The sequence below is a fragment of the Onychomys torridus genome, chromosome 3 (assembly GCF_903995425.1).
Source record: "Onychomys torridus chromosome 3, mOncTor1.1, whole genome shotgun sequence".
NCBI lineage: Eukaryota > Metazoa > Chordata > Mammalia > Rodentia > Cricetidae > Onychomys > Onychomys torridus.
In genome coordinates this window covers 143,443,805-143,466,181 of record NC_050445.1, presented here as the reverse complement: position 1 = coordinate 143,466,181, position 22,377 = coordinate 143,443,805, and the positions used below count along the sequence as shown (strand labels likewise).

At 38.3% G+C, this 22,377-nt stretch overlaps 1 protein-coding gene across 3 annotated transcripts; it reads left to right on the top strand.

Moving 5' to 3' along the window:
- Positions 1-9,760: 9,760 nt before the first annotated feature.
- On the top strand, positions 9,761-20,764 carry Clec7a (C-type lectin domain containing 7A). 3 transcript variants are annotated; one of them, XM_036182932.1, is made up of 6 exons: positions 9,761-9,863; positions 11,685-11,783; positions 12,749-12,883; positions 13,997-14,148; positions 18,133-18,251; positions 20,638-20,764. In XM_036182932.1, exons 1-6 carry the CDS (start codon positions 9,761-9,763, stop codon positions 20,762-20,764), a joined length of 735 nt encoding a protein of 244 aa, XP_036038825.1. The 3 variants fall into 3 exon arrangements, with proteins under 3 accessions (XP_036038825.1, XP_036038827.1, XP_036038828.1); XM_036182934.1 differs by having other exon boundaries at positions 11,685-11,792; positions 12,758-12,883; XM_036182935.1 differs by lacking the exon at positions 12,749-12,883.
- The last annotated feature ends 1,613 nt before the right edge of the window (positions 20,765-22,377 follow it).

Below are 22,377 nucleotides of genomic sequence, written 5' to 3'. Positions count from 1 at the left end.
AGTTGCAGGACAAGTTCTTAGAGCAATATGAGTTAGGTATAAAACTAGTGTTCTTTTGGAAGAGATGGACTTAGAAACTTCTGTTTTCAAAGCCACCATTCTCCATACACTTCACAGATGCTTCCACTTCAAAGGAAGCCTTCCATTCCTCTAGGACAGCAATTCTCTTTGCATACGTGTGTGTGTGTGTGTGTGTGTGTGTGTGTGTGTGTGTGTGTGTGTGTGTGTGTTTATATATAACAGATGCATCCTTGGGAAGATGAGACGAGGATTACTTTTTCATTGGCAGTTTTGCTATGTAATAAACTTACAATAAACTGAATTTGTAAGTATTGTAAACTGTAGTGATCATATCACCACAGCTGAGGTGATGAACATATCTGCCACTTCTGTCCCTTCCCAATGCCTCCTCCCTAGAACAAACACTAATCTGTTTTCATCCTGCATTTCATAGAGTTTATAATGTTTTTTTTAAAGACAGGGTCTCACCTGGAACTCACTATGCAGACCAGGCTGACCTCTGACTCAGAGTTTCTCCTGCCTCTGATTGCCAAGTACTAAGATTAAAGGAGTGTACTGCCACACGTGACTCATACAGTTCATGTGAATGCAATTGTATAATATGTGGTTTTTACCCAGCTTCTTTCACTTGGTGCTATATCCATCTCAGTGTCTTTTATCGGTTCTTACTTTTTAAATATTGAGCATTACACTACGGTATATACTGCTAATTGTTTATCTGTGTACTTGTTGGTGCCATTTGGGTTGTTTCAGTTTGGGTTCACCTATAAATAAAGCTGCTATGAATGTCCATGAGCAAGTCTTTGTCTAAACCCAGGATCTGATTTCTCAGGTAAACACCTCCAAGTGTGATGTTCAGCTCATGCAGTACATGAATCTGAGAAACTGCTAAATGTTTTTTCAAAGTTAAGGCATTTTGCATTCCCATAAAGGAGTGTAGAAATGAACCAGTTCCCTTTCATCTGCGCCATAATTCGGTATGGTCAATATCATCACTTTAACCAACATTTTTGAAAATCTTAATTATTAGATTTATTTATTTTATATGTATTAGTTCATTCCTTGCATATATGTTTATGTACCATATGCATACGTGCCACCAGAAGAGGTCAGAAGAGGGCACTGTATCTTCTGGAACTGGAGTTACAGATGATTGTGAGCCATCCTGTAGGTCCTGGGAACTGAACCCAGGTCCTCTGGAAGGACAGTCAGTACTCTTAACTCCTAAGTCATCCCTCCATCCCCTTTAGGTATTCTTATACGTGTATAGCTGTGTATAATTACAATTTTAATTTCAAGTTCTTAAACAGCAAATGATCTTGGATTTATTTTCATGTTATTATTTACTATCTGTATATTTTTTTATGATGAAATAACTGGGTACATCTTTTGAGAATTTTGTTTTCTTGGGTTTTAAATCTGAGGGATTTACATATTTGAGAATAAAAACATCCTGATATGGAGCAAAAGTTTTTGTTTGTTTCTTAATTGGGGTTTCTACTGCTGTGAGGAGGCACCATGACCACAGTAACTCTTATGAAAGAAAACATTTAATTAGGTAGCTTACAGTTCAGAGGTTTAGTTCATTATCATCATGGTAAGACATGGCAGAGTGAGGCTGATGTTGGGTATCTTCAGACACTTCCCTGCCTTACTTTTGGAAAGTTTCTCCCACTGAACCCAGAGCTTTGGTTTTGGCTAGACTGCCTGGCCAGGAAGCTCCAGGGAGCCTCCTGTTTCTACCCTGCTGACTGCTGGTGTAAATTTGTTGTTGTTTATACATGTATTTTTTTAATGAAAAAAAATGAGCATGCTGGTTTAGTGAAAGGGCTCTGATGTCAGACTGTCTGAGTTCAAATTCAGTTTCTGACTTCCTCAGTTATAAAGGGCAATTTATTGACCATCATGATGTTTTTATTTTCTCAGATGAGAAACAAGAATAACATCACTTGCTAACTCATAGCTATGCGAGAATCTATAAAGTTTATGGAGTACTTTTAGTGCCTAGAATTTGATGAGTTCAAGAAATCTCAGCTCTCTATACTATTTGTTGATTTTTATCTTTTAAACATTCTACAGATGTTCTTTCCTTTTTAGCAGATTCTAAAACTTTTATGCATAGTGAAAAACTAACGTAAAGATGTTACCTTGGGCTTAATTCTACATATAAGTGTTATTTTGGAGTCTTTTGTTGGAGCATTGTGCCCTAGAACATACTGTCTTGGACATTGCACATAAAAATGGAAGACAACTTTTATTTTTCATTGTAGTTTATGCTGGGATTTTTTAGGGGTGTATAGAACATTTGGCTCAATAGAGTAACAGATGGTATACAAGTGCACACATCTTTAAAGACTGAATTGCCTCAGAGAACTTCAACCAGCAAAGCTGCATTGCTCTGGCTGGTAACATGACCAGAACAGATGCATTTCCCGGTATCTACTACTAAGTTATTTTTATACCTTATTAAATAAGCTGAATACACTAAAAATTTTCATCTTGAAGCTATACTTGGGAAGCTAAGGTAAGATGATTGCAGTGAGTTTCAAGATAGCCTGGGCTACCTAATGAATTCTAGGCCAGCTGGGGCTACAGAGTCAGATTCTGTCTCTACAAACTGAGATATATAAAAATAAAACATCTAATATTTATATCTTAATATCAAAGAAAATAAAATTAATTTACATTTATTTATTTTGTGTATGTTTTTGTTTATATGTGGGCACATGTGCCATGGCACACATGGAGATCTGAAGACAACCTATGAGATTCAGTCCTCTTCTTCCACTCTGGGATCAAACTCAGGTCATTAGACTTGGCAGCTGAGACAACTCACCACTCCTCAAAGACAATATATTTGTATCTGAACCTACTTTGTAAATCTTCTCCAACTCTCCCCTTCACATCAGCTTCACCCCATGATGGATATCTTGAACCAGAAAGAGCTGACAGTGCTCCAGTTTTCTGGGAGCAAGTAGGAAAAAAAATGAGAAAAATATGAGAGTTTGGCTTGTAAGGGATGATTCGGTTGTGTTATCCATTGACATGTGTGGGGACTTGGAGCAATCTGGGCTTTTACAGTTATTAAGCTGGCCGTTGGTTATAACATTTTGAAAATTAATGGTCTGTGTTGTGGTTCAGCCAACAACTGCATTCCTCAGCTCTTCTTAAATTGTCTAACTTATGAGCACACCCTACAGTTCATTTATAATTTAACATTTACAGAATAAGCAAATCAATAGCACTATGAATAATTTAAGCCCAATAAAACATCCCATAGCACTGTCAACAAAAATCTACATCAATATCTTCGTAAGTGTCAAGTCATCTGCTTTTGCTAAGCTATTTGTTAAGATTGCTCCTAAAGCATTCTCTTGCTTTGCTTCAATTTCAAAGTTTAGTAGTTTTTCTTAAAAAACAAAACAAAACAAACAAACAAAAAACCAAAATCCTACCGTAGCATGAATCCTAAAAGGTCTTATTAATAAAAACAAATTTGGAGCCAGGTATTGGGGTGAATGCTAGAAGATCAGAGAAGCAGAACAAGCCACAGCCACCTCACCTTGCCAATTCCTCAGCTGATTCTGTTTCCTCAGACTGGATGCCTCTCAGCTGAACTGTGCTGCTCAAAAGCCTAAAAGCTTAGCCAGCTCTAGTTCATTGTTTCACACCTTATATACCTTTCTGCTTTCTGTCATCACTTCCTAGGATTAAAGGCATGAGTCACCATGCCTGGCTGTTTCCAGTGTGGCTTTAAACTCACAGAGATCCCTATGGATCTCTTCCTCCCAAATGATAGGATTAAAGGCATGTGTGCCACCATTTTCTGGCCTCTATATCTAGTGGCTGTTCTGTTCTCTGACCCATGATAAGTTTATTAGGGTATACAATATCTTGGGGAACACAATATCATCACAGCCTACTATTTAAAATGTTTTAGAAATGATACAGCATGCTTAATATGTGGTTTTTAAAAACCTGTCTAGAGTAAGATGTGAGAGCACATATCTCCAGTGTTTAAATTCAGGAGAATAAGGCAGCAAGAGAGCTCTGAGTTCAAGGCTGACCTGGGCTGAGTGTCCTGGCTAACTTGAACTGTCAACTTGACAGAACCGAAAGCTATTTGGGAAAAAAATTATTTTTACTACAAAGTTGCTAGCTCAGATTGGCCTAGTGAGGGGGCTTGTTAATTGATGTAGGAGGGCCCAGCCTACAGTGGAAAGATCATCCCTAGGCAGGGGTTCCCGAACTGCACAAGAAAGCTAGTGAGCAAGCAAGCATGCAGCAAGATGCTTTTGTCTCCCTCTGCTCGTGTGTGGCTGTGATGCAACCAGCTGCCTAAGCTCCCGTCCTGAGTCCCATTCAATGATTGACAGTAGCCTGAAACTGTAAGCCAAAGAAACCCTTTCCTCACCCAAGTCACCCTAACAGCAATAGAAAGAAAACTAGAATACTGGGCCACAGTGTAAGATCTTGTCTCAACAACAACAGAAATAGTATTTGGTGAAAATCTGTGAGTTTGAATTTGTCATGGGCTACATAGTGAGTTCTAGGCCTGCTAAGGCTACATAATGAGACCCTGTTTGAAAAACAGAACAAAACAACAAACAAAGCTGACTGTATGCCTCAATAACTTAGATAGCAAAGTAATTGTATCAAATATTTTGCTTTTCTTATGTTCTAATTAGCCTTGACAAAAAGATATAGATTAGAATTATTTCATCTTTTAGCTCATTTATTCATTCATTCACTCACCAAATGGTTGTTTCCTGAGAAATAACTCTATAGAGAATCTTTCTATAACAGGGAAAGTGTGGATAGCAGTAAAGATACACAGAGACGATTCCCATGATTCTCGGAGTCTGTGTTGAGCAAGAAAAAGAACTTGAAATAACTATATTTATATAATTGTATTCATTTAACACAGGGAAGCAGTTACTTTAGATATTTGGAATTGATAATAAATAAGACAAACAAGGAAAGACAAATTTCTTTCAATGTGGAAACTTATAAATTGATAGCAGACATTAAAAAATAGAAATAAAATAAGCACACAGCTATGACTAAGAAAGCCACGTGAGTCTAAAACAAACAAACAAACAAACACTTATAAAAACCATGGCTGTGAAGAGAGAACAGCAACCGTTCACCCCATTTAGGGTTCTGCCTGCTTAAATTCTGCAACTGGACTCCCAAACTGATGGGATTTGTCTGATTTGTCTTGAAACTCCTAAAACAAGACTGTAGAGGGCGCCATCGCTTTGACCATTGTTGTGTGATTTTGCTAAAGATTTTGGTTTATTCCTTCCAGCCTGGCTTAGATCACACTTAACCTGAGAATTATTTTCATTCACCAGTTTCCCCTCTTTTTTCAGCGTACAAGGATCTTGGTAGACATTTTCGCAGGAGGAAGCCAGCTCAGAAACTGAAACATTTTAAAGTTCCTCAGTCGCTCCACAGCAGGCGCAGGAGAAAAGACACTACCACCCGCTGTGGCTCTGCTCCTGAATTTCCAAGCCACTCCAGAGATTTATTTACACTGTTATCAGATGCCCACTGCTCTCTCTAGAAACACCAGGTGAATTCCTACCAATATTTTAAGCGTGGTTACTTTATTCTAAATAAAACTGTGCCTAAAATCCCCACATAACGAACAAAAGGCTCCCGGGGTGCTGCTGTTGCCCCAACTAGGACAGTCCAGAGACCTTCCTGGGGGTATCTGGCACTACATCCCGCTTACACTCTTTATGTTAAGTATGATTCTGAAGTTAAGAGCACAGGAACTGAAAGTCAAACATCCAACTGATCAATGGATGGATAATGATGTACTAAAAGTGAATGCAATGGGAAAAAAGCCACTGTGAGCACAATGAAGGATATAGCACAGGTCATCCAAAGCACATAGTAAGTATGCAAGAAAAGCCCACTTCACTTTGTACATGGGTACCCAAACATCGCATCATACTCGAAAAATGTAACAAAGTTATGACTTTCAATGAATGTAAGACAAAAGTTAAAACTAAATGAATTACATACATATTACCACTTTAAAAAAAATTCCATGAGTTTGTAGGCTTTCTGTAATTCCTGTTGCTGTTGAATTATCCTGTCCCTGGCCCTTAGCTGGCTTTTGGAATCCTGTTCCCTTATTGGTGAAATTATTAAGGCCACTCCACGTAGTTAAAAGGGAGGTTTATTGTGTGGGGTAACTTACAAATGAAGGGATAGGTTGTAGGGTCTGGCAAAGGTATGGCACAGTCCGTCGGTGTTCTCTGGAGAACTCTGCTCAGTCTACCTCCAGCGTCCAGGGTCCCAGAACCAACAGAGACCTCTCCTCTCGATCCTGGGTCTTCAGCTTCCTCCTTCAGCCCCGCCTTGTGGGCGTGACCATTACCGAAGCCTCAATGGGGGTTGGAACTTCCAGGCCAAGGCTGGGATGGCTACCCACTAAAGTTCCCTATGCTGAATTACCTCAACCAGCCATGACCAAGGGAAGGAGCTCGGTCCTTCTTCAACTTGATGTGCTGTGCTTGCATAAACCCATGGGGAAGGGAGGCATGGGGCACTGGGAGGAGGGAGGGGAAACTGGTCAGTATGTAAAATAAATGAAAAAAAAAGTTATTTAAATTTTAAAAAGAAAAAAAAAATAAATCAAATGCTTCTTCCTTGAAAATACCAGTCAGCATTTGCTCTTCAATTCCTCCTAGCTTCCCCAGGCAATTTAGAGACACCCAGTTGTAATATGGGACAGAAGTTGGAATTGTTGACAGTTCAGAGTGATGACTTCCAGGAGAAGTATGGTTACTTCCCTGTCTGGCTCCAGACACTGTGCTGGGTATTTAATTCAGAATACGTGGAAAGAAAATGTTCTTCCTTTTCAGGGTGAGAGACTGAACCACAAGATGGCATTGACTGTACCAGACAATGGAGTTTAGGCTGTAACAGGGGAGATTATATGTTTTTGCTTTTGAAGCAGTATCATTTATTTTTATAGCAGGTATAGATAGGTGAGGGTTTTAAAAGTGTTTCTCATTGTGTAGCCCAGGCTGGCCTTGAAATTGCAATCCCCTCACCTCAGCCTCTCTTGTGCTGAGGTTACAAGCACGTGACACCAAGTCCAGGTTAGTTGTGGTTTCTATGCTGAGAAATGCAGGAAGGGTAACAAGTGAAAATAAAGTGTAACGACACATGTGCATGGAAATGTCATGATGCCTATGGTTTGTATGCTAACCTAAACATGAGAAAAAAGATAATTATCAGCTGATGAATAATAATTATTATTATTAACATTTTAAAGTATCTTTTCTTTGATATTTATAGACACATAGGTGTATAAATGTTTATACATTGAATCAACATGTATTTGTTGAAAATGTGTGATGATACTTTCATATGTTTAGATGATGAAATTTGGTTATTTTCATGCACCATACTCCTCTCTCACCACCCCCTCTCTCATAGGAGCCCGTTTTCTCAACAACTTTCTCATACATTCATGTCTTCTTCTCATGTATGACCCACCAAGTTTAATTAATTAATGAGTACCGAAGGGAACTTAGCAGGAGCTATTGACTTGCATCCTCTTTTCTGTGTTTTCATGGAAAATAAGGATGTTCCTTTTATCTAGACACTGAAAGGGGATCTCCCCCTCCCTCTCGCTCACATGAAGATCTCATGGCCTGTGTCATGGGTGATCTTCCTCTTTTTGTTGTTTTCTCAGATGTCAACATACCTTATCTTGGGGTAGAATGTCCTACATTTCATCACATTGCTTCCCAAAGATTGCATTATGAATTGAATGATTAATGAATATTGAGAATAGATACACAAGACCCCTATACGTGTCCGTGAACAATCAGTAAGACTTTTGTGACAGACCAGGAAAGAGGCAGAATCTCACTTAGTTACTTTGCACTGAATGCTCTATCATCTCCATCCTTGTTAGACCTCGAGAAGAACATACTTATTATCATACAATGGCTGTTCCTCACTTCACCAGTACACCTGGCAGACTCACCATGACTTCCAACTAACTTTGGGCTTTATTCCTAAGGACTGATGGGTCCAGTAGTTTGAAGTAGCTACACAAGCAAGCTTGATTCTGGTGGTGTTGCTACTAGCTTCTTAAGTCAGAGCTGAGTTTGTTGTCTTGTGATCAGGAAGAATGATGAATGTTTGAGATCCTGTCTCAAGACACAAAACAAAGCAAAAAAAAACAAAAAACAAAACAAAAAACAAAACAACAACAACAAAAAAAAAAAAACAACTTGGCAGTGGGTGGTAGGTAAATCCACTCTTATAGCAGTTATATTTGGAATTTGCAGTACATTATCTTTTCTCTGACCTTGGTGTAATAACTCCACTGCCCTGAACAGTTTCCTTGAGGGTAAACATCCAGAGCCATCACCCTTGATTTCCCTCATGGTCTCTGGGAGTTGGAGGTGCACACATTACTTCAAGGTCTCACGTCATAAAGATGAGAGAAGCTTCTTGGTTTAATGATTGTTAATGGACAAGCCCGGATGAAGACTCACTCTGACTACACCTTCACCACCACAGCTTCTTTTCATTAGCACACTTCAGCCTTGGAAAGGATTCTAATTTTGTTCTGTGGACTCTGCCTTCAGCTCACATTGGACCTTCTCCTTTGCAACAGTAATCCTCAAGTTAAATCTGTCCTCATTACTTTGATGTTCTCCTTGTTGACCTATAGCAGTCAGCAAGTGATGGAAATCAGTTTCCAAACTGTACTAATTGGATCACTTTGGGTTAACCTGTGAGTTGGAAGAGAGAAAGAGACATTTCCAGACATTTGGCTTTATGTTTCAGTCTTAGATTGTCCCTCAACTAGTACTTGCATTGTATGAGTCCAGAAGAACAAAGCCAGTTCAGCAGAAAGCAATTCCAACCCTTAAAGACAGAGTCGACTTTGTTCCAGTTCCTTGTTCTAGCTTTAAAAGTCCCATTGTCTGAGTATCCATGTCTTTTTCTCCTCATTTGAAGATAGTAGAACTAACACATGCTTGCATAGAATTATTAGAGCTCTGAGATTAAATGAGAAAGCATGTGTGCTGTGTAGTACCTAAGGCAGAGTAGCTACCAATAAATACTTACTCCTATATATTTTTAATCCATGACAAGCTTCAGAGAGAATTGTTTGCTGTCTGTTGCTGGAGTAATGTGCTTTTGATACTTGCCTGTGGTTTCCTCCATTAGTCAATGAGTTTCTTTGTAGATAATTCTGCAAGCATTGCCAGTTCCTCCAGTTGAGAAGCATTTAATATACATTTACAGAACGCACACATGCACAGATGTGTGCACGCAAGCAGAATTCTAACAAGCCAATGGTGAACACAAGGTACCAAAACTGCTTAACAGTTTATGTGGGCCACATCAATTAATCATAACAACTCATGGAGAGTTCAACTAAAGCCTCTTAAGACACCAATCTATGTATCAGTCATAGAATTGATCTGGAACAACAACCATGTGCTATACAACATTTTGTCTTTCTTCAGAACTTACAGCCTCAAAAACAGGATCTAAAGGCAAAAAATGGGAAATTACTCCAATGTGGTTTTCATTTCCTGCTTTGGGCACTGGATAGACTACTTAAGCTGAGCTCCATAAACCTCAGCAAAGAGCTGTTTCAGAGTTTGGTTTAGAGAGCCTTACCCTGGCAGTTATTTCTTTGCAAGGAACATTCAAGTTCTCTGCCAATCCAAGGCCCTATGAAACAATGGAATATCATTCTCATCTAGAGAATCTGGATGAAGATGGATATACTCAATTAGACTTCGGGTCTCAAGGCATCCACAAAAGACCTGTAGGACCAGAGAAAGGTAATCATTTTCTTTCTACTTATAGAACCTTCATTTTTATCAACAAAAGTAGAGACCTGGAGAGCCTGTTGATTTGTAGAACTTCCTACTGGTGTATATATTGGTATATAGTTTTAAAGGCTGCTGGAAGTCATCACAGATCCCTTGGATGTCCATCAGATTTCTTTTTCTGGAAACTACTCAACAACTTCCATAGACTGCCTTTAATTTGCAGTAGGAAACAGGACTCCTCCGCTCTACAGTCACAAATGCTTTATATAGGAGGTGGGGCTGGTAACAAATGAGTGGTAGACAAAGATGAATGAATTTTAGTGAATTGCTTGTTGCTTGTCTCATAGTAGGTTTTAAGGTGACTAGGAAACTTGAAATAGTGTAAATGAACCTATACAATCTTACAATATATAGTGCCAAAGGGTTGGGAGATGAAATCATAGAGGATTTCATGTCAAATAAAAATGAATACATCTTCAGTTAAACCCAAAGAGCAGCCAGGAGTCACAGAGTTTTAAATCTCAAATCTGATAAACTTTTGTGAGGAGAGACTAATTTGAATTTTTAAAAACTAGTTGATTTATCAGTGACAGAAAACATATGCTAGATTAAAAAAAATGTCCCATTAGCAGGAGATAGATCTTAAAATGGAAATAGTACAAGATATACAGGATGGTAAAAGATCTCTCTCCTCATGGGGTGAGTGTTGTACTCTCTTTCTGAGTCTCCTTCCTATTGGGCATCTCTGTTACTTGGGCTTGTGCTGCTGGTGTGGTAAGCTTAATATAAAATCAGTTCACTGTTAACACTGAGGAAGCAGTGACTCACAGGCCCTGACATCACAATTTGCTTTCTTCTGCTTTGTGGTGTTCACATTATGCAATTATTTTCCTCTTATAACCACTTACACAATTCCTTTCTTGTGCAATTTGCTTGGAAAATGGTAGAAAATTTGAGTGAAGGATGGGGCAAGGCTTATGTGCTCACAATTGCTGCAAAGGGTGTTTCTGTGCATTTTTAGATCACTTACTTCCAACAACAGTATTTTAAGTTGTTATTGACCCAGTTTCACTAATGTAAACAAAAAATTAGAAAGAAAGGGATGGAGAAAATAATTTGTCCAAATAGTGCACCAAGTAAATGAAATAAGAAAGCTACCCTTAATAGCTGATTCTATTTCTCCTACAAAAAGCTGTTCACTCTATGAACAAGTAGGATTTCAGGGAATGAATAACATCTAGGCCTAAAGAATAGCATGTGAACCTGCGTTTGAGGAGTGCACAGACAGAAGGCATAGCCTGATATCACAGAGTTTTAAATCACAGATCTAATATACTTTAGTGGGAAGAGATTAATTTGATTTTTTTTTTAAGTTTTTTGAGACAGGGTTTCTCTGTGTAGCTTTGGTGCCTGTCCTGGATCTCACTCTGTATAGACCGGGCTGGCCGTGAACTTACAGAAATTCGCCTGGTTCTGCCTCTTGATTGCTGGGATTACAGGCATGTGTCACCACCACCCAGTTTTAATTTGAATTTTTGAAAACTAGCTGTTGGTATATTAGTGATGGAAAATATATGCTAGATGAAAATGTCCCATTATCAGGAGAAAGATCTTAAAATAGAAGCAGTATATTATATACAGGATGCTAAAGGATGATAACACAACTGTAGAAGAGACATCATGAAGCTGGGGGACAATAAAGACTCATACTACAAGATTAGACTCTAGTGGCTGGTGATCCCTTTAGAACTATCCCCATTTCAATGTGCTAAGCGATTAAAGGGCTCCAAAGACTTTCCTCACTTTCTTTCTCATCTCTCTGGCTTTTAGGAAGTCAGGTTCCATCTCCTCCTTGGCGTCTCATTGTGGTGGTTTTGGGAATCCTGTGCTTGGTTGCAATAGTAGTTGCTGCAGTCCTGGGTGTCCTGGGTGAGTATGGATGAAGGAGATTAATGACAGTCCCAGACAATCTGTACATTAATCCCATTGACTTCTTGCTATTAATTTCCATTTCAGTTATAGGGGAATGGAGAGAATGGAAGATTGACTATTCATTCCATCATTATAAATTAGTGGTGGGATCATGATTAGAAAGGTAGATAATCAGCTAATAAAACATATATTTTTAGCTATATTGATCTACTATTCCACATGGATAGCTTAAATTTTTTTAAAAGAGGAATTGAAAAGACAAGTTAGTGGAGGGGAACTTATAGAACTGGAGAAGGAAAAACAATAGGCCGTTATCTTCCCTAGGACATAGCTATATTAAAGGAGTTGTGTGTAATGTTGTGAGCCTTGTGATTCTTGGAAATTATCTTACACATGACCTTAATAAAAAAATTCTTGACTCTATCAACTATTGCCTGAGGCACTTAAAAAGCACTAAGCAGATATTTTGTGAAGGCTGAATAGATCTCTTTAGGTTTCTATGTCTCTTAAATCCTGTGTCAATACAGTTGTATGATACCTTCAGAGAGTCTTCATCGGTCATAATTAGTGAAATGATCATTTAGTACAAAAATATTCTATGTATTACATGCTGGATAATTCACAAAGAGCTGCACTTTTTAATAATAGAAGAAAACAAGTGGAGTATTATTGTCATTGAATTATTATTATTTCAAGTCTTATAATTGCAGTTAGATCTATGTTATTTTCTTCTTGCTAATTTCTTCACAGAAGTTACTTATTCCTTTTCATATATTTGATGGGTTATCCATGTATCAACTATCAGACTCTGTCTTTATATCAGTAATTTATCACTGATTTATCATTAATCATAGATAATCCCTATGAGATTTCATAAAATATGGGTGCTAGAATTTCAATTTTGAATCACAACAGAATGACTTTCTTTTTTCTGTCACTATTATTGTTTGTGAAATATGAAGCATTTTGGAGATTCAATTCAGGGAAAAATCCAGAGGAGAAAGAAAACTTCCCATCAAGAAATAAAGAGAACCACAAACCTACAAAATCATCTTTAGATGAGAAGGTGGCTCCCTCCAAGGCATCCCAGACTACAGGCAAGGGCAGAACTAATGGAGCAATGGAATCCTGGATTCCAGAGGTTCATTTCCTGGTGCTGAGGCATGGGGTGGGGAATATGTTTACACATAATAACAGTGTATTCAAAGCAAACATGCCTAACAGTATTTCCTTAGCATAACACATCCTGTCAGACACCCGATAAAGTGATATCACAAGTCTACAGCCCTTGCAAAAAGGATCAGTAACTGCTTTTGTCTCTGGCTGTGTGTCAAGACCTACCGGATATGATTTAATTTTATGCAAAGGAAAAGGCAGTGTTCAGTGCCTGCAGGGAACTGGTTCTTTTACAGTGATATTGTTAGAACAAGATAGACATAAGGGAAAAGGAATGTCAGGGGAAAAGTGAGGAAGGGACACTGAAGACAAGAGTGTAAACACTGAGAAGAACACGCAGAAGAAATGGACCTTAGGCATACATCACTGAAAGCTCTGGTCAAATGCATTCAAATGCCGATGTTTCTGATTGGATCATAATTAACTGACAAGATGAATTAAGTGAACTGAAGCCACTATGTGTAGCAATTGATTTTGAGTGTGTTTGCTTTAGGGAGGAGCAGTAGAGAAAATGAATCTGGGACTAAAATTTGAAGTAATGGAAGAGATAACTAGTTGTCTATTTAAACACTGTAATTACTCAACTGATTTTAAACTTAATTTTTTAATGTGTATGAGTGTTTTGCTTGCATGTATGTTTGTGTACCACTTGAATGCCTGGTACCCTCAGAGGCCAAAAGAATGTGTCAGATCTCCTGGAACTGAAGTTGTAAATGGTTGCGAAGTGTCACAGGGGTACTAGGAATCAAACTCAGGTCCTCTGAAAGAGCAGCCAATGTTCTTAATCACTGAACCCCGAATACTTAATACTTCAGCCCCGAATTTTAATTTTTTAGATGAACAAAGGGATTTTAATATATTCTGTAAAAATACTCTCTAATTTGAGTCAGAAATGAAATATGTGTTAATGAAATATATGTTAATGAAAACTCATTACCAGGTATTTGTGAAAACACACTAAATAATTAGAATTAGTTGCACTGTAGACAATTAGAAGACACTGTGGACTTCATGATGTTATCTTTTCTTTCCAGGACTTTTTCCTGGGCCTTGCCCCCCTAATTGGATCATACATGAGAAGAGTTGTTATCTATTTAAGATGTCAATAGATTCCTGGGCAGGAAGTAAGAGACACTGCTCCCAGCTAGGTGCTCATCTACTGAAGATAGACAACTCAAAAGAATTTGTAAGCATAAACTTCTGCTATAATTATCTGTGGTGAACATACGTTCAGCAGAGCAAGGAGATTCTTGCACTAACAATGTTAACATCAATGTTCCATGTAACTACAAAATTATGCAATAGGCATGTAAAGTATATAATACATTATTTTATTTTTAATTAATTAATTTGAAAAGGGATCAAATTTTACTTTAAAATAAACAATTTCAGGGCTTGCAAAGTAGCACTTGCCACCAAACTTGACCTGAGTTTTGTCCCAAGAGCTCATATAACGAATTGCCCTCTGACATCCACGTGAGTCCTGTGGCACACCACACAACACAAGTGCAGAAAACAAATAAGTAAACATAAAAATGTTAAAACAAATAATTTTTTAAAAACTTTATGATTGTTTGAATATAGTAGTAAGGGCTCTTAATTTTTGTATGTTTGCACTTCAATTTTCAAAGTTGAAGTACAGGAGAAAAATTGCCCACTTGTCATTTTAATTATCAAGAAAGAAATCCTACATTTATGAATTGTTTGTTTGTTGCAGAATACTAAGAAAGGCGATTTTGTTTTTAATTTGGGGACATGGTTTCCATCTTAGCCCAGACAGACCTAGAACTCACTTGTGGCTAAGATTGAACTCAAATTCCTTCTAAGTGGCAAAAAGGTTTAAAAACTAACCATTCTGTATGTAGTTGAAAAGAAAAACAACAGTTGTTAATAGTTGAACATCATATATTAATAACAGATAACCTGAGAGTTGAGAGGTGTACCCATTAACAAGAAATTTTGTAGAAACAGGAGGACTTACCATGCATGTTGTAGAAACAGGAGAAGACTTACCATCCATGTTGATACGAGAGCTTGATTCAAATGATCTGTGAGAAGGTAACAATGGAAAGCATCCCACAATATAGTCCTAATCTATACACTCTATGTTCACTGCTCCATTTTATTGGTCTGTAATGCTATAAGCAATAGCTGTAGCTCTTTTAAAGTTAACAAAAGCAGTAATATAGCCAAGAACAAGAATCATATTAGGAACCCACATGGCTTCTGATACAAACCTGTAATTGGCAAAGGATCATCTAATTTTTTATAACCAATTCAAGTCTTCATTAAAACCTGGATTATTTATTCATAAAACATGCACTGCAGTGCTGGGGATGCAGATTGGTGGTAGAGTGCTTACCTGGCACCTGCCAAGCTCTGAGTCTCACCCTCAGCATTGTGCTTCTTGGCAAAGCTAGTATGAATTTATATTTGCCACCTGTGCAAAAACTAAAGGCTTATTTCCCATGAAACAGCCAGGGAGCAGGACCTCTCTGGGTTTTGTAAGGTTTGTTGAATGGGGCAGAATATTAATATAATAAGCCTATCTTGCCCCTTTGGCTTGTATGAGCATGTGTGTGTGTGTGTGTGTGTGTGTGTGTGTGTGTGTGTGTGTGTGATGTATGTGTGTGAGTGCATATGTATGTATGCCTGAATGTAACACAAATCTTAAGAGATGTTAAAAATAAAATAAAAAAACCCAGGCCGGGTGGCAGTGGTGCACACCTTTAGTCCCAGCACTCTGGAGGCAGAGCCAGGTGGATCTCTATGAGTTCAAGGCCAGCTTGGTCTACAGAGCAAGATCCAGGACCAGCACCAAAACTACATAGAGAAACTCTGTCTCAAAAAACCATAAAGAGATAGATAGATAGATAGATAGATAGATAAATAAATAAATAAATAAATAAATAAATAAATAAATAAATAAATACCCAAAGCCAGGTATTGGGGTAAAAGCTGAAAGATCAGAGAAACAGAAAAAGCCACAGCCAAGCTCACCTTGCCCACTTCTCAGCCTATCTTCTGATTGAAAGCCTCTGAGTCCTCACCCAGAAGGGTCTTAGCTGAACTGCTTAAAAGCTTCTAGTTCCTGGTTTTCATGCCTTATATACCTTTCTGCTTCCTGCCATGACTTCCTGGGATTAAAAAGTGTGTATCCTTCCCAAGCAAAGACATGAGATCTCAAGTGCTGAGATTAAAGGTGGTGTCACCATGCCTGGCTCTGTTCCTAGTGTGGCCTTGAACTCAAGGATCTCTGCCTCTCAAGTGATAGGATTAAAGGTGTGTGCTACCACTGTCTGGCCTCTGTGTCTAATCTAGTGGCTGTTCTGTCCTCTGACCCTAATAAGTTTAATTAGGGTACACAATATATTGGGGGACAAAATATATCACTACATATGCAATGCATGTATGTGCATACATGTTTGTGTTGATATGTGGTGTGTATGTGTGTGTGTGTGTGTGTGTGTGTGTGTGTGTGTGTGTGATGTATGTGTGTGTGCATATGTGTGTATGGGCTGCAAGCCACAGGAAAATGTAATGGAATTCAGCTACTATCAAAAAGCTACTACTTGGAAAAGTCAAGGACTTCTCCAAAGGTCAAGCCATGGCTTAAGAAGTCTTGATGATATTTTAGCTTTTGTATGTATATTAGCTGGTTCCTATAGCGATTTTCTTGTAACGCTATGCGTGCTTCCAAGTACTCCTAACAGTGTATTTATCTAAAATATCGATCAAGCATCCAAGGCCAAATGAAACAACACCTATCTCCTAGATCAGGAGGATAGCTTTATTTCTTGTGCAATTTAAGGTAAAACCCTCCTTCCTTACAGCTTTAGTAATAGACTCCTAATTTCTTACCTAACCACTTCTAGGAATGTAGATTGAACACATAAATCCCTTTCTTGACTAACTGATCATTAGTACTCATTTGGGTTGTAAAAGAAAACCTGACAGCCACTGCCTAAGAAAAAATTCTTACCTGCCTTTATGTCCCCGTAAGAATTCAAGCCTGGTGACATTGCTCTGCCAGAGGATCGCTATGGCCTGGGTTTATAACTGAACACCTCAGAGACTGAGGGGAACTGAGGTATAAGGAGAACGAAGAGAGGATATTGAGGATTTTTGGCTGGAGAGGATTTTTGACTAGGTCAGGATGGAAGATGAGGAAGAGCCAGACAGGAAAGTACCAAATGGGTAAAAAATGAGATGAGAAGAACCTAGATGAGGCAGAACTAAGATGAGAGCATTAAAATAGAATTTAGAGGGAATAACAGATAAAGGTAGAGACAAATCAAACAAGAAAGGAACTAGGCTTGAGTACAGAACTGTAGCTGTGTACATAGGATTTTATCGCAGAGGAATAAAGTAGACGGACAAAGAGTTTGTTGTACTTAGATTCATTTCCCGAAAATAAATCTCACTGTTTGTGATTCTATTCTAAGTCCCTGGGAAGTATATTAAGACTGGTCCTTTAATAATATACAAGATGTATATGTATGCATGTGCATGTGTGTGCATATGTGGTGTGTGTGTGTGTGTGTGTGTGTGTGTGTGTGTGTGTGTGTGTGTATACTGAACCTGAAGAGCTAGGCTCACAACAAGCTAGCTTCAGGATTCTCCTGTCTTCATCCCCTACAGTACAGGGGTTCACAGCATGCATGGATACACCTGATTTTTACGTGGATATTGGGAATTCAAACCCAGGTCCTTGTGTGTTTTCAGCAAACACTCTTACCCACTGAACCATCTCCTTAGCCCACTTTTTTTTGGGGGGTGGGTGTTTTGAGACAGGGTTTCCCTGTAGCTTTGGAGCCTGTCCTGGAACTCACTCTGTAGACCAGGCTGGCCTTGAACCCACAGAGATCCACTTGGCTCTGCTTTCCAAGTGCTGCGATTAAAGGAGTGCAAGACCCACCACCCAACAACCTTGGCCCAGATTCTCTACTAACAATATGAATCTATTCTTGATGGGAAAATTGGCAGTGGCTCTAAAATGAGAAAGTATAACACTCTAGGCATGCAATGATATTCAAAGACTGACAGTCCTCTCTAGATTGTCGTCTTACATTACATCCTTCTTTAAAGGGATTCATTGTCTCTGAATGCCTATAGCTTTGTCTCAGGTTCCCCCTGATGTGTGTGTTTGTGTATTTTTGTTTCACTGCAGGAGTTCATTGAAAGCCAAACATCTTCTCACCGAATGAATTCATTTTGGATAGGCCTTTCCCGTAGACAGACTGAAGGGCCGTGGCTCTGGGAGGATGGCTCACAATTCATTCCCAACTCGTAAGTTTCTACAGAGGCACATGGAAGTCTGCCAGGCAGTCAAGAACCTACTTGCCTGGTCACACATGAGAAAAAGGACAAGTCATGATGGAGGGACAGGGAAAAAGGAAGATAGGAATGGAAAGAAAGGGGTAGAAGAAGGTTGTAGGGGATGGTCACCTGGTGCTGCCAACTCATGAGTTCCCTCACTAAGTCTGATCAAGGTGAGGAAAGGTGCTGCTTTTGACTGCAGCCTTGTGACTAAGAGCATTCATGGGCTGCGAAGTCAGACCTCACTCTCAGGTAAAGATTAACTTACTCACCAAACATGTGACATTAGACAAATCTGTGTACTTCTTTGAGTGCCACTTTCTTTATTCAAAACTGGGGATGGAAAGAGTAGCTCTCCCTTAGAATGGTGACATAAAGGCTGTAAAAGTAAAATCATTAGCGTAAGTGTTTTGCACACAGCCAGTGTGAAATGACATATCTTATGATGTAATTTTAAACATATCTTACTTATATTTATATTATTATAAATAGTTCTTCATTTTGTACTGAAGTCTTTGCAATTTCTATTCATCTTTATCTTTTTCTTAATATTTGTAAATATAAAATTATATCCCCTACCAATGTATATGCATGCATTTTCCCATTAATATTAGTATATATTTAATTCAACTTAATAATTTTTTAAAAGATATTTTGATTTTACTGATACCCCTTTCTCTTTTATCACTTCTTTGGTTAATGTCAATTCTCATATTTATTATTGCCTTCCGTCTAATTTTTTGTGCCAAATTGAATTCTCTAATTTCTTATATTGGATGTTTAACTCCTTATCTCCAGTCTTACTTTTGCTTTGTGGTCATTTGGCACAGAATGCTTTCTGATTTCTATTGTTAGTTGTCCTTTGATCCATGAGTTACTTAGAAATAAATGTCTCAGTTTACAAACATGCCTGTGCTTCCAACATTCCTACTTGTCCTTTTAGACTTCAGGCTTCGTTCCTCTGTGATCAGAGAACAAACTTCATGTGATGGCAATTCCCTCTTTCAGGGCAGGGATTTGTGTTGGAAACACCTGCATGGGTCCTACATTTCTTGACATTTTGAAGCCTTATTAATGGCATATGTAGACGTAAAATTGTTGCATCTTCCTATTAGGTATCACCTTCCTTCTCTACCTTCTTTTTCTTCTTCCTCCCTTCCTCCCTCCTTCCTTGCTTCTTCCTCCTTCTTTCCCTCCCATCTCTCTTTCTTTCTTTATTTCTTCTTATTGTACTTATTTTTTATGATTATTTCTCATAATTTTCCAGTTTACTTGTTTTTTGTCACTTGTAGCTCACTTTAAATTTTGTTGTCTATAATTTAGCTTGGTTCTTTTACAAATCAACTCCTGTCACCAATTTGCAAGTCCTATTTTGCTTACAATATCCTCAGTGCTATCTATTAACGCCTAGAATCCACAGTTGTTTTAAGGTCTGTACCTGCTAACTCCATGTAGGTTTTATTTTTCTCCTCTGCTTCATTCACGTTGGTTTGTTTTCTTAAACACCTTATTGTGTTTGACAAGTGCTCATTATTAACATCGCCTCTTGAACTGTTTAGGGTTTCTTGTATCAGTTTGAAGTTCACAGAGTAGCATTTGATCTGCTTCCTGTAGGCATTGGTGAGAATGAAAAGCTCCTCCAACCCTCCAGTATCACATCAATAGTGCTCAGCTACCTCACGTCTACTGATTCAAGCCAAATGAATTTATTAATAATCCACAGAACATACTCCTTCCTCTCTTGCAGCCTTTATTCATCTTGATTTTTTTCCCAGCTGCAACCATGAAATTAGATGATTCTCTGTAAGTCACAAAATGGGCTTAACATTTTAAAATGTTACTACTCCTTGGATTCCAGCTTGGCAGTAACTTACTCTATGCTCCGAAACCACTTGAATGTCAGGGAAATTTTAGGAAAATACTGGTTAAAACTTCCCCACAGCTTGGATCAAGGTGGTTGATCTTAGTCTCCATCATTTCTAGAGCAGGTTTTGTCAGTTTACCAACCCCAGGGTCAAGAAGAGGCAGCCATCCAAGGTAAAAAGCACACCAGATGGTGACTTTTGTGCTATGGCCCAATGATGTTCCTTGAGTGTGACTAATTGTCATGGCTCTTTATTTTATGCAACTGTTAGTAGTAGCAATTCTTAGGGGAAAATCATTTCCTTACCTTAATTATAAAGGCAAGTCTATTACCATTTAAGTATTAATGCAATCTAAATTAAAGATTCCCTTTCTAATAGTTTAGATGCCTCAAAACTGTTTTTTACCAATGCCCTTAAACTCTCTGGCTCCATTAAATGTCTCCCTAGGTCTTTGATTGTTTTAATTGCCTCATTGTACTTTCTTTTAACAGTTTTCAAGTCAGAGATACAGCGTCCCAGGAAAGCTTACTGCACAATTGTGTATGGATTCATGGGTCAGAGGTCTACAATCAAATCTGTAATATTTCCTCATTCAGTATCTGTGAGAAGCAGCTGTAAATATAAGGATGGAGATGAAGAAGAGATAAACATGTGAGACTGTAAGGGTGGGACACACACATACCACCACCACCAACACCACCACCACCAACAACAACAACAATCAAACAGGAAAGATGAATATTGAAAATCAGAGTAAATGCAGAAATGCTATGAGACCTTGTTAAATTTTAACTTCTACTGAGAACGTAGATGAAGGTGAGACTTCCTGTCAGCTTCATCCATTAAACAAGACCTGAATAATGACAACTTTAGTTGATATGCCAACATGGATGTAGGCATTTCACAAGGTCCCATCTCCCACATAAAGAACTACATGTGATCAATGATGCTGAAAGAGGCAGAAGAGCTTTTTCTAGGAACAAGCTTCCTGATTGATGGGTTACTGAACCCCAAGCAGTCAGCACTAAACACATGTACAGACCAGTAACACTAAATGGACTAGTAAGATATATACACATATATGTATGTATCTATGTATATGAATGCTACTCAGAAATTGTTATGGGAGTATACACTGTGTTTGTGTGATTTGCAGTGTCTAGCAGTACAAAGGCAAAATGTACTTCTAAACTGATAAGTAAAGAAATGAGGGAAAAAATCTTCACTATAAATAAAGCTGTTAGTTTCATCCACATGATCATGCTTAAAATGATGATCACTCAAAAGCAATGACCCCAACTTCTTCCTCAACTAGATAACCCAAAGAGTTTCCATATCTCTGATAGCAGAAACTGGTGTAACATAAAATCATAGAGGTGCTTCACTTACAGGAAGCATTCGCCTTAAATATTATATTTTGAAAGATAAATTGGATGTGATAGTGAATATTTTAAAAGCATCCAATTTGGATTAGTGTTTTGGAGCACAGAACATGTTTTGTCTTTTTATGATATACTATTTTGCAGTTCACAACTGATTCTTTAGTCATTTCTTTACAAAAGTGTGTTTGGAATTTGACTCTGTTTCCTGGTGGGGTCTCTCCTGTTAGCTTCTGAACATCTGCATTCACACGCATTTCCAGTGTGAATTTCCAAGTTGCTGGAGAGCCATTTGCAGCTTCCTCAGGCTGAGGGCAGCTGTGGGCAGAAACTGTGCTAAGTCCACTGAATTGTTCCCTTGAAAATGATTGGTTTTACGTAACTTTCACCTCAATTGAAAAACTGCTTATTCAAGTATGTTTGGCCTCTAAATAACCTGCCTACGTGTAGCAATCACTGACATAATTGGCCTCCCAAAATGGTTGACTAATTTGATACTAGGTAGGGGATATGTATGCAAGGTATTTCTACACTGAAGCATAAATTTGTGTTCTTGAAGATTTTGAAAAGTCCGAGGGGGGGGGGAGGAAACAGTTTTGTGAAGTTTGCATTCATCTTTTAATATTCAAATTTGAATTCTCAAAGTCTAAAAATACTGGAGAGGGACAAAGATAAATCTGAGAGAAGTATTATTAATTGGCTCAAGTAGTTAGTTAAAGCACAGGATGAGGTTCTGAAAAGACGTGAATGTTGTGTGTGTGCACACATGAGCTCATGTGTGTACACGTGTATACTCACTTACCTGTGCACACTTGGAGATCAGAAGTTGACATCTGGTGTCATCTGCTATCA

Excerpts from the sequence above, each read along its gene's own strand:
- Clec7a (XM_036182932.1), top strand. The coding sequence starts at position 9,761 with ATGGAATATCATTCTCATCTAGAGAATCTGGATGAAGATGGATATACT. Across the intron at positions 12,884-13,996 it reads CAAGGCATCCCAGACTACAG|GACTTTTTCCTGGGCCTTGC; the intron begins GCAAGGGCAGAA and ends TTTTCTTTCCAG. Across the intron at positions 14,149-18,132 it reads TAGACAACTCAAAAGAATTT|GAGTTCATTGAAAGCCAAAC; the intron begins GTAAGCATAAAC and ends GTTTCACTGCAG.